This window comes from Candoia aspera, chromosome 5, assembly GCF_035149785.1.
Source record: "Candoia aspera isolate rCanAsp1 chromosome 5, rCanAsp1.hap2, whole genome shotgun sequence".
NCBI classification, from domain to species: Eukaryota; Metazoa; Chordata; class Lepidosauria; order Squamata; family Boidae; genus Candoia; species Candoia aspera.
The window spans coordinates 14,022,437-14,034,783 of NC_086157.1; the positions used below are offsets into that span (position 1 = coordinate 14,022,437).

General features: G+C 40.1%; 1 protein-coding gene across 8 annotated transcripts in view; it reads left to right on the forward strand.

The window, feature by feature from the left end:
• ZFAND4 (zinc finger AN1-type containing 4) overlaps positions 1-12,347 on the forward strand; it is a 65,399-nt gene that overhangs the window by 28,440 nt on the left and 24,612 nt on the right. For 7 of the 8 annotated variants that reach the window (XM_063304629.1, XM_063304633.1, XM_063304634.1 and 4 more), the window contains 2 exons: positions 2,097-2,244; positions 3,178-4,314. In XM_063304629.1, coding sequence (XP_063160699.1) covers positions 2,097-2,244; positions 3,178-4,314 — 1,285 coding nt within the window. Of the gene's footprint in view, positions 1-2,096; positions 2,245-3,177; positions 4,315-8,969; positions 9,062-12,347 lie in introns of those variants that run through there. The other variant, XM_063304637.1, reaches the window with a different exon arrangement.

The window sequence follows — 12,347 nt, forward strand, 5'->3', positions numbered from 1 at the left end:
GCCATATTAGGTATCTGAGGTCAATATTTTGGCCCCTATCTAGTGACAACCATATGGAAGACTATGACTTGGAATATAAGAAGAGTAAGTGGTAAAAAGCACGAATTACCAAATGAAATGAAAGAATGAGGTGAAGATAGAAGAGAGTACAACAAGCAGATGAATGTCAAATGTTAAATAAATATAACTAAATATGGGGAAATGGAGAAATTTTACAACATGCAAATGCTGGAAGAAAGGTCTATTATGAGGATTGAATGATGAAGGAAATTGAAATGTCTGTGATTGTGGGCATGCTTCTCCTCAGCTTCTTATATGGAAGTAAAAGTCACCAATATGAAAGAATACACTAAGGTGGTTTGGTTGTGTAAAGAGAATGAAAGAGGGTCCAATTGTACAAGTATATGAGAAATGATTAAAGGGGTTTATTTATTTATCTAATTAATTTTTATTCCGTCTTTATTATAAATAACTCAAGGCAGCAAACATGCCTAATACTCCTTCTTCCTCCTATTTTCCCCACAACAACAACCCTGTGAGGTGAGTTGGGTAAGAACAAAAGACAGTTTTGGTGGAAGTGGTATGGATAGCCAATATGGAAATAGTGGAAGCTAGAATGGTTGCAAGGATAGAAGAGGATGGAAAGATAATGTGAGTGGGGATAATGTAACTAGATTTAACTATAATTTCTGTTATCTCCTACCTTTAATGTCCTTGTTTAGTCTGTATTACTCCTTTTTTGTACTACGCACATTATACCTTAATCCAAAAATGAATAACATGAGTATGAATTAAATATGAATATTTGAAGCAAAAAAAAAAAGCTGTTTAATAAGACAATGCCATTCAGATCAATACCAATCGGTCCCTGTATCTGGAAAATGGAAGAGCACCTTCTAGTTAAATAAGGGACCTCTCTCTGCATGTGGATGTATACACGTGCAGGAAAAACATGTAGAGATTGTTAGTGAATGCAAAAGTGCTTTCTCCTTTCCTTCAGAAAGGAGCTGGCTGGTACCTTTTACCAGCCATCTCTCATTGCAAACATGGAGAAAGAGTGCCTCCTGCTTAGGTTTGGTATTGTAAAGAAGGCAATGTTAGGAATCCCTAACATCTGTAGCCAGCATAATATTGCATAACATTGCATATTCTTTTCAGATTAGTAATGAGCTTCTTTGGATAGATAGTTGAATTTATTGAAACAAAAATGAACAAGACGAAATATAGCTTCTGGGATATAGAATTCCCAGTTTGTAAATGATGTGTTTCCCTATTCACAACGTCTAGTTTCCAAGAGAGGTAACTTAAATAAGATTTTTAGATTTTTTCCAAAGATGGCATCCAAATGTTCTTTCTTTAATATTTGATGTCATATTGTAGAGATCTGCTAAGAAATGGTACAACATCTTTAAATTCTGTAAGATTTCTGAACATTCTGTATATTGTGTCTCTGTCTTCCAGTCCCTACAATGACTCCTCATCTGATATTTATGCTTGTGTAGGTGTGACTTTCCGACTAGTTCCAACATTTCCACTCCCAATAGCTTTAAATTTTACCCTAATACTTTTCCAGGTTTTTATTAAATGAAGTGTTTTGAGTTATTGAAAGTTTATTATCCAGTCAATATTTATCTTGTAGAAAAATGATCAAAAGTAATTTTTCAAAAGAAGAAAAGTAAGGGATTCCTAACATTGCCTTCTTTACAATACCAAACCTAAGCAGGAGGCACTCTTTCTCCATGTTTGCAATGAGAGATGGCTGGTAAAAGGTACCAGCCAGCTCCTTTCTGAAGGAAAGGAGAAAGCACTTTTGCATTCACTAACAATCTCTACATGTTTTTCCTGCACGTGTATACATCCACATACAGAGAGAGGTCCCTTATTTAACTAGAAGGTGCTCTTCCATTTTCCAGATACAGGGACAGATTCCCAATATTAGGTCTAAAAGACATTTGATGTAAAAATGCTTTTGAAATATAAAAATGTCACTTTTGTTTCAGAATGTTGAATGTTTTGCATATGTTTTTAGAATTCTGACTTATTAAATGTTAACATGTACAGTACTAGACCACATCTGAATTCTCTTCTTGCCACAGTGGTGGTTCTGTTTATAATTTGTATGCTGATGATGATGAAGATTCAGAAATATCTCCTTCCGGGCAACAGATTATTGAGAACTCCATTACAATGAATAAAATGAAGCTGCTCAAGGCAAAGATGGAAAACATGAATCTTAATAAAAAGGTGAAGTCATAAAATGTAAAATCCTCACTGGATGTTAGTGAAGAAAATTAAAAACCTCTGTAAATAACTTGTTCAATAGCAGGTATTACCTCAATATACAGTACAATATCCAAAATAAATGTATTTATATAAGCTGTACACAATCCATGTGTCACATTTTACCAATATAATGTATTTTTGCTAAGAAAACTGCATAAATGTTTCAGGAGACTATTTATTTGTTTATTTATTTTTATCCCACCTTTATTATTTTTATAAATAACACAATGCGGCGAACATACCTAATACTCCTTCCTCCTCCTATTTTCCCCACAAGAACAACCCTGTGAGATTAGTTGGGCTGAGAGAGAGCAACTGGCCCAAGGTCACCCAGCCAGCTTTCACGCCCAAGGCAGGACTAGAACTCTCAGTCTCCTGGTTTCTAGCCCGGTGCCTTAACCACTAGACCAAACTGGCTCTCATTTGTTAGCCTAAAGAGTATTAAATATTGTGATATTAAATATTGTGATCATTCCAATCCAGAGTTTTTCCAACAGTATTTCCTGTTGGACAGGACAAATATATGGACAAATACCTTGTGAGAGACTAAGGGCAAAAAAAAAAGCTCACTTGGTCAGGCCATTTTCTATCACTAGAACTTTGTTTTTTGATCCAGGATATTTTTTACCTAATAACTTCAACAGCCTGAGAGTATTTGAAAAACCTGTACTAATTGGATAGAAATTACTGATTAGAATTACTGTTGAAAGGAAAGCAGTGTTGTTGTTTTTTGCATCTAGATATTGAATAATATTTAAGTATTATGAAATCCCTCAAAATAAAATACAAAAGAGGGTTAATACTTCTATGCAGCCTTAAAAATTTGACGGATTAATACTTGGGGTCTGTAGTTGCGCTATAGTTAAAACTAACCATTTTCAATTTTTTCCACAGCCTAAGATCAAAGTGAACCCCCATTCTCCAGTGGTTCTTCATCCATCTAGTGGCTCACTTGCAGCTGTTCATCATAATTTTCTACGAGCACTTCCTCATATTGGGCAGTCCTGTCTGACTCCTGAAAATTCACATAGCTCAGGAATATCTCAGAATGCTTTTTCAGCCTTAGCAAATACTGGTAAAAAAATGTCATCCATCACTAGTGACTTTCTTAAAGAAAATGACAAATGGGAGAGTATTTCACCATCTCAGTCAATTAACAGCATGACACTGCCTTCAAAAGTATCATGTGTGGAAAAGGAAGAGGCAAAACTTTCTGAAAACAATATAGTTCCTCAAGTCACAGCTCCACTCGTAAAATTGGGAAAAAATGCAGAAAATGGTGCATCATCTGATGAAAGATGTCCTTTCTTGTATCCAGATCTCACAAATGTAAATCTGTATACTACAGAAAAAAACGTTCTAGCAAACAAAGAAGCTTTTGCCTTGGTATCAGAAGCAAATTGCAGTGACTCATACCGCAAAATATCTGGAACAGAAGAAGGGAATACCGAGCTTCAGTTATCTCAGGAGCATCAGAATAAATCTATCACAAAAACTTTGACTTTTGCAACAGCAGATAATAGTATTTTTAACTCTCATGAGTTAAATCTTAAGAAAACACGCCTGTCTCCTCTTCATTGTTCAGCACAGATGGCACATTACAGTCCTCAGAAATCTCAAACACGCTCCAAATATTTTGAAGAAGCTAGCTTGAGGCCTACTGCTTCTCCAAACATTCTACGCTCATTGGAGGTGCACAGTATAGCAGATTCCTCTTATTCAAGAACTTCTAGATTTCATGGCATTGGCTTAGATTCGCCTAACAAAAGATCTGATATCCATTCCAAAGGGGAGGCAAGGGATATCGCAGAAGTAGCAATTAAGGCTTCTAAAGACCCTATTGTTTCTGTAAATAATATAGGATTGCTAAGTTCATTGACCCGAAGCACAAATAGAGATGGCTTACCGAGTTCCTGTGGCACGAGCAGGTTTCGGACTTCCGGTATTGCACTAACTACCAACTTTCAACATTTTCAAGAAGAAAGTTTTAGAATGGCTTCTCCTCCCAATGACATGCCTGGATACTTTTTAGTAAGTACTCATACTTTATTAAAAAAAAAAAAAGATGAGATTTGTGTATTTTACTTGTTGTAGGGTTGACTCTATATTGATCAAGAATCAAAATTGGCTACTTGAAAAAGCTCAATTATATCAGTATTCCTTAAATAAGCTTGAATTTTGGCTTTCAGGATTTAAGAATTGCCATCAATAAATGTTCTATTCCTAGATGTGTTAGTTTTTTAAAACAATTATAATGCCTGTTCTCTCTGCAGCAGTTTTAGTCATAGTTTATTTTTACAGGCAGAAGGATTTGTAAATTATGTCTGGTTTTCTAGTGACTAGTTTGCTGTGGACTTAACTATATAAATATTCTTTCCCATAGAAGAATGGTAATATATTTCCAAAATGACTGAGACAGCCAGTTTCAGTGTTTTCATATTAAAACAGTCTGTCTGTATTCAAAATAGTTTACATTCAAGGGTTTTGTACATATTCATTAACTTTGAGTTTTATATTTTAAAAAGTTGATAACATGCTCTATGTATTTATCCTATATTTAGCCAATATGTATATGTTCTGAACAGCATGACTCACTCATGGTTTCTCAGACATGTTTTTACTGAGGTTGAAGTATTTGGTATTTACTCCCAAATTATGAATAAGATAAGCAGACATTCTTCAGATGTCATTTAATAACAATTTCCAGATTATGCTCTCCCTCACACCTTGAGGGGAACAAAAACTTGAATGTTTTTTCTTCATACATAATCTGACCATAGAATTTTATGAAAGCATCCTTTCACAGAACCTGTACATACGTTTTCTCTTTATGTGATTATAAGATCACATGCAAGAGAGCAGAGTTTTATCCTCTGGCAGACTATTTCTTGGCACTTGCCTTCACTGTCCTTCCATTGGCACAAAGCCTTTAAAGAAGCCTGCAAAATTCAAATGCCCTCTCCTTGTGTGAGAAGAAGGATCCAGTAAGGTTGTGAGAAAGGGGGCAATCTCCTGCCCTACCTTCCCCCAAGAATGCAAAAGTCAGAAAGGAAAATGACTAGAGAGTCATTTTTAAGAGAGTAAAGCAGAAAAACTTTCTAATGCATCAACACAGAAAAGTTCACATAGTCCCAGTGTCCAAAAATACGACTGGAATGGAAGATAGAAATGGCTTCATCATTAAAAACCAGCAATTCAGACTGCTCAGAATTAGAAGCCAATTACACTAAGATAACTCCACAATAAAATAACCTGATTGCCAGTCAGGTAACTGCAAGAGATGATTCAATTAAGTTCATATTACTGATGTTGTAGAGCAGTTTAAAAAAAATTACAATGTAAAGCAACATGGCAGAAAGAAACACAATGTAGAAAATGCATGCCTGCATCATTTCCTTTCCTCCTTGTCCTGCTGCAAGTGGTAATTGCCAGCATTGCCACTGTTACAAAAGGTGGCATAGTATGGTGAGTGATGAAGAAGAGAATGCGAGAATTAGTGAAAGGTGAGGATCAGCAACAGCATGGAGAGGCTGCAGGTGGGGAAGCCAGAAGGAAGAGGAAAGGCCAGGAAAAGGTCACAGCTGGATGGGGAAGGGGCAGAAGAGCCAGAGATAGTGTCAGCAGCCCCCTTCAACCAGCAGCAGCCATGGCAGTTAAGCCCGTTGATTCAAGCCAGCAACACAAGGAGCAACTGCATCAGCCCAGCAATGGAAGCACCAGCCCAGCAGCAGAGAGGCAACAGCAACACAGCCACAGCCCAGCAGTAGCCAGAAACACAAGTCAGCAGGATCAGCTCTCAGCAGCAGCCCAGCACTGCCACTAGCAGTAACCTCTGACATAGAGGTTTATAGAAACAATTAAATAATTTAGTATTTAAGTAATAAAAACATCTGTTTTGGGGTTCAAAAGTATTTCCTGAATATGTGCATTGTATCATCTCAAAAAAACAAGACAAAAAACCTGGTGAGGAATAAGAAAATACAGGAAATCTCTACAAAACAGCAGAACAAGCCAAAAGTGGATAAGCCCGTTTCCTAACCTTGACAATTTCAAGGTGTATGGACTTCACATCCCAGAATTCTACAGCCAGGATGGTCATTAATGAAAATTCTGGGAGTTAAGTCCACACACCAGGAATTTACCAAGGTCGGGAAACAGTGGCATAAATGATGGGTCTTTGGCAACTGATAAGACTGAAATTCAGAGGATGCCAGATGTACCTCAACCAGGAGAGAGAGAGACTCTTAATAAGGGCAGCACAGTTCTTGTAACCGCTGGCCAGACAGCATTTTCAGAGACCAAGCAGGAAAGACATATTGGGAGAGACATTCCAACATATACTTAGACCCCAATTTTCTGAAGTCCTTGAAGAAGGTTCAGAAGCAAATAAACCAGCACAAGTGGTACTGCAAGTGGAAAATGGACCCAGCATGATATGTTGCTTAGTACGGAACTGTGACATTCTGCAGCTGATGCTTTATTCTGTATTCTTGAGGGAAGTCCCATAAAGATCACATAATTTGGCTGTTTATTGATGACATCCAATCGCTTTATTTTTGTATTTTCCTGCTATGTGCTTAGAGCATTACAGTGCCATGGAAAATAACTTTGTCCCTAACATTGTATGCACCATTTAGCCCCTTCCCTTAATTGTCTATGCATATAGTACAACATCTGCAAGAAGTACATATTCCGTTTTACATGCAGAACTGTAACTGTGTTAGTCTTTGGCTCACATGAAAACCACTGCAGATAGAGCTCTTGGTGTAACACCACTGCCTGAAGGTGTTCATATTTTATTGGTATATGTGATGGGAAAAGTTAATAAGTGCATGCAGTATTGGAGATAAAGGTACTTGAATCCTAAAAGTCTGGCAGCACAGTGCATGTTCCTCCTGTTAGGTGGAATACAGGCAGCATGGTAGCCTGTACTTTGGTGATCCTAGCTTGGAAACAATACCATGAGCATTCCAGGGTTTAAGCTGAGCTTTGGTTATGCTTGTGGCATACTGGTCAGAATATGCCCATGCTGACCAGTTTCATGCCCCTACAGAAGGGTCAGGCTAGTAAAGATGATAATGAGTCGATCTTTCCCCTCATTTGGCTTTAAAAATGGTTTACTCAGTCAGACTGATTCCCCTTGCATTGACTGACAATTCCATCACATACTAGGGAGCAATAAAAAGAAGCAATTCCATTCACTAGAGCAGTGTTTTTCAGAGTGTGGTCTGAGGACACCTGGGGGTCCCTGAAGATACTCTCGGGGGTCTACAAAATCAAATTTATTTGCCAGCCTATGTTGAAAAATAATACAGTATTAAAATCCCATCAAACTATCATGAGAAGCAGTAGTGGCAGCGAATGCATCAATTTTAATTTTTAGTATGGTAAATATTGATAAATATAACCCATACAAATAAAAGCTCTTTTGGGGTCCTCCATAATTTTTAAAATTGGGGAGGGGTCGTGAGAGCAAAAACTTTTAAGAAACACTGCACTAGAACTATCTTGGGAACCTCTTTATATGTTAATTTATGAACAGGCAGCCAAAACAGTAAGTTCATGCATAACGGACATAGAATGGCAAACTAATGCTGCCTCCTTACTCAAATACCACTTTTTAACCAGCTGTGCTCCTTTGTGAAAGCCAGCAAGCAAGCTATTAGAGACCTGTCACAGTAAATTCGGAAGACTCTTTACTTTGGCTTGCTGTGATGCCTTGCTTATTGCTGTCCTGGAAGGAAGATGTAAAAGAATCCCTTACAACAATGGATTATGTCTTTGTAGGCCAAATACAATGGAATCCTTAAGTTCTCTGCCTCTTCTACAGCTATGAGAAATAGGTATATTACATCTCTTTTAGTAGACTCTGCAGGACATAGGGACCATTTCTATATTCAGCAATTGCTGGCTGACCCGTATGACTCCACATCCTTGTCAATGACCAAATTCTGTATGCTGCTTTCAAGATCAGATATCAAATTCTGATCCAGCAGAGAAATACTCTGTTCCTGGATGAGAATTTTCATTTTTTTTCTTTTTATCTGGCTTCTTTAACTGTTCCATCTGTAAGATACATTTTCTTTTCTCTTTTGCTTTTGTATATTTTGTCTACAACTGTAAATTGAATTAACATTAGAGGGAATGGTGGAAAATGGTATGCAGCTAAGGCTTGAAAGCCTTGATTGACCAGAACCAAGATAAGTATCTATGGGCCTGTCTGGTCACAATCATGGCAGATGGAGTGAATGAAATGGCAGGGGGTGTGGGGGAACAAGAGAAGGCTGTAATAGATCTGAATGAAGGTATTATCTTGTGGAGTGACTGTATTGTACAATCTCATACGAATCCAATGGGGAAAAAAATGAGGGAGGCATCAACTTAGGAAACCATGGGAATGTTTCAAATGAGCTTAGGGTTAACAAGGCATACAAAGGAAATGGAAGCCTGATACAATCACCAAGGAAGCTGACCAGCAAGTAGTTACCTCTTGGGGATATCAAGTCATAAAAGCTGGAGTGCAAAAGGAATTTAGGCTCACAAGAGAAGCTCAAGTCAACAATGTCAATAGTAAGAGATAAAATAAGGAAGGGGGAGGGCCACTGTTTGGAAAAAATAGGATGGTAACAAGTGATGAGATGGCAGAGCTTCTCAACAACTACTTTACTTCGGTCTTCTCTCCAAAGGGAAACTGTTCAAATGAAGCTAAGGAGACCAATTAAGGAGGAAGTGGCAACCAAGGTAAGTAAAGAGATTGTTAGGGAACATCTAAGAAACTCAGGACTACAGTACCAGATCAATTACATCTGAGAATTTTTGAAGATTAATTTCACATCTTTGAGAAATCATGACAGTTGAGTATAGTGCCAGAGAACTGAAGAAAGGCAATAATATTCCTCTCTTCCAAAAAGGAGAAGAAAGAGGATCTGGATAACTGCAGCTCATTGATAATGGACAAAACTGGAACAGATCACTGAGTTTGTGAAAAGAATGTATTGCTTGGCAGGAACCAGCATGGGTTTATCAATCATGCCAAACCAATCTGATATTCTTTTTGGATAGAATGACCAATTTATGTAACCCCTAGACAGTGTATCTTGACCTTAGCAAAGCATTTGACGGTCTCATGAAATCCTAGTAGAGAAGATAGCAAAATGTGGGTTATACTATACCACCACTAGATAGATATAGAACTAATTGAACAATCATCCATAGAGCTGAGGTGAAGTCACTTTTCAAAGGATATACACTATGGTTCTTAAGAAGGTGGTTGAGTTGCAACTCCAGAGGGGCTTGCGGGAAATGGATTAAGTCCTTTTCAGTCTAGATTTAGACATGAAGACAGTATTGATCATGCTTGCTGATAATCTCTAATACAGTTGGGATAGGGGTGGTGCAACTATCCTGGTTCTTGATCTCAACAGCTTTCAGCACCATTAATCCTTCTGAACTGGCTATGAGGTTTGAGAATGGGAGGCACAATGTGGCAGTGTGGCAATCTCTCTTGGCATGTTTCTGTCAATGTTGGGGGAAGGGAAATTAAGCCCAAAGATTCTGGTTTGCTGCATTTCTTGGGACTCGACACTCTCCTCCTGTTTTACATTTATGTGAAGTCACTGAGCAAAGTTGCCTGATAAATAGTATACTGATGATAGCTGGGTATATACAGTCAGGACCAGAAATATTGGAACAAGGATAACTGTTTTAGCATTGGCCTCTGTACACCACCACAATGAAGTTGAAAGGAAACACACCCAGATGGGAGTGAAGTCAGGACTTTCAGCTGTCATTCAAGGGGTTTGACAAAAGTGGGACACTAACCATTCAGGAAATACAGCCAGTGGCATACACGCACCCCCATCGTTGGTGGCTCATAAGTAATGGAATGAATGGCTGATAAGCAGCTGCATGGCCAGGTGTGGCCTGTTTCCTGGGTACCCCATGACCAGTCAAGCAGATATAAGGCCTGGAGTGTTACATTTGCATTTGGTAGCTGTTCACCGGAACTCTTGACCTGAGGTCCAAAGAGGTGTCCATGCGAGTGAAGGCTCACTCATTAGGCTGAGAAAACAAAATAAACCCATCAGAGAGACAGGAAAAACATTGGGAGTGGCCAATACAGCAGTTTGGAACATCCTGAAAAAGAAGGCATTAACTGGCAAGCTCAGCAACAGCAAAAGGCCTGGAAGACCACAGAAGACAACTAAAGTGGATGACCGCAGAATTCTGCTCATGGTGAAGGGGAACCCTTTCACAACATCTAGCCAGGTCAAGAACGCTCTTGAGGAGGTAGGCATGTCATTGTCAACATCTGCAGTCAAGAGGTGGCTTTATGAATGTAAATACAGAGGCTTCACAACAAGGTGCAAACCACTGGTAACGCTCAAGAACAGAAAGGCCAGATTAGACTTTGCCAGCACACACCTAAAAAAGCCTGCCCAGTTCTGGAATAAGATTCTTTGGACTGATGAAACCCAAGATTAACTTGCACCAGAATGATGGGAAGAGAAGTACGGAGAAGGAAACAAACAGCTCATGATCCAAAGCATACCACATCATCTGTCAAACATGGTGGAGGCAATGTTATGGCATGGGCATGTATGGCTTCCAATGGAACCGGGTCACTGGTGTTTATTGATGACCTGACTGCTGGTAACAGCAGCAGGATGAATTCTGAAGTGTATAGGCCTATACTTTCTGCTCAGATTCAGCCAAATGCTGCCAAACCGATAGGACGCCACTTCATATTGCAGATGGATAGTGACCCAAAACATACAGCAAAAGCTACCCAGGAGTTTCTCAAGGCGAAGAAGTGGGATGTTTTCCAATGGCCAAGTCACTTACCTGATCTCAACCCAGTAGAGCATGCTTTTCACTTACTGAAGACAAGACTGAAGGCAGAAAGACCTACAAACAAGCAGCAGCTGAAGGCAGCTGCAGTAAAGTCCTGGCAAAGCATCTTGAGGGAGGAAACGCAGCATTTGGTCATGTCCATGGGTTCCTGTCATGTTCATCGTTCCAATGGTTTGCATACATCGTAATGTTTCGCATGTCATGTTTCTGATCCGTGTCTATCATCTGCGGGGTGGGGAATTCCAGCCCTGCCAGGGTGTTATCTCTCTGCTGCCCTGAAGGAATGTGTGTTTGGGTTATGAAATGTACTCAAGGTTGCTTTCCCAGGCAGATGTGTGACGCTTGCCAACGCTGGGAGGGGGTGGTTGCGATGCTGGGGTGAGGGGCAGGATTGGCTTGGAGGCGAGGGTTTTTAGTTTGTATTTGGCGCGTTTTTGCTTATTCTCAGCTTTCTTCATATATGCATACTATCCTTTCAATAAATCAATTTTATTCACTAACCCCTGGTGAGACTGAGTTCGTTGGGATAAGGCAGTCATTACATAAAGCTGAGAATCATCAAAAAATTTATCCCGCTAGCCCCTAGCCAGGTTACCTGTGACGGGGAGCGCTAGCAATGTCTGTACTACGAGAAGCCGAGTGGATTGAAGAGGAGCCGGACACCACGGCAGCGAGGGTGGCCCGGAGCACCCGCGCGGAGAGGGCGGCGCGCCGAGAACAGCTGGGTCTACAAACTGGTGAGCAGTTGGTAACGTCGGAAACGACGGGCACGTCAGGGGCCGACTATAGAACTGAGGACGAGGACTCCGCTGTAGGGGACGCCCAAGAGGTCTGGAAACCAGGACCTCCGTTGTCACCCACAGTGGTAGTGGTAACCGGTGCGGCCGAAGAATCGGTCACCCCTGCGCGCATGAAGGCTTTAGAGGAGAAGTTGGAGTCCTTGGCTGTGATGCTAAAGGAAAGCCGTAGAAAGTCGGGGTCGGCTGAGGGAAGACGAAAGGGCGCTAGGGATCAGAGCGCCAACCCTGAGTCACCACCCCCATCTCCGCGGGGAAGAGGTTGGGCTCGGTTCCGACAGTGAAAGGGAGGAGGACCCTAGACGTTACTGGAAAAGCCAAACCTCTGGAGGCGGCGAGACACCCCCCCCCTTTCCGGTGAAGTTTGATGGCGACCCTACGAAGCTGTCTTTCTTCATTACCAATGCTACATGG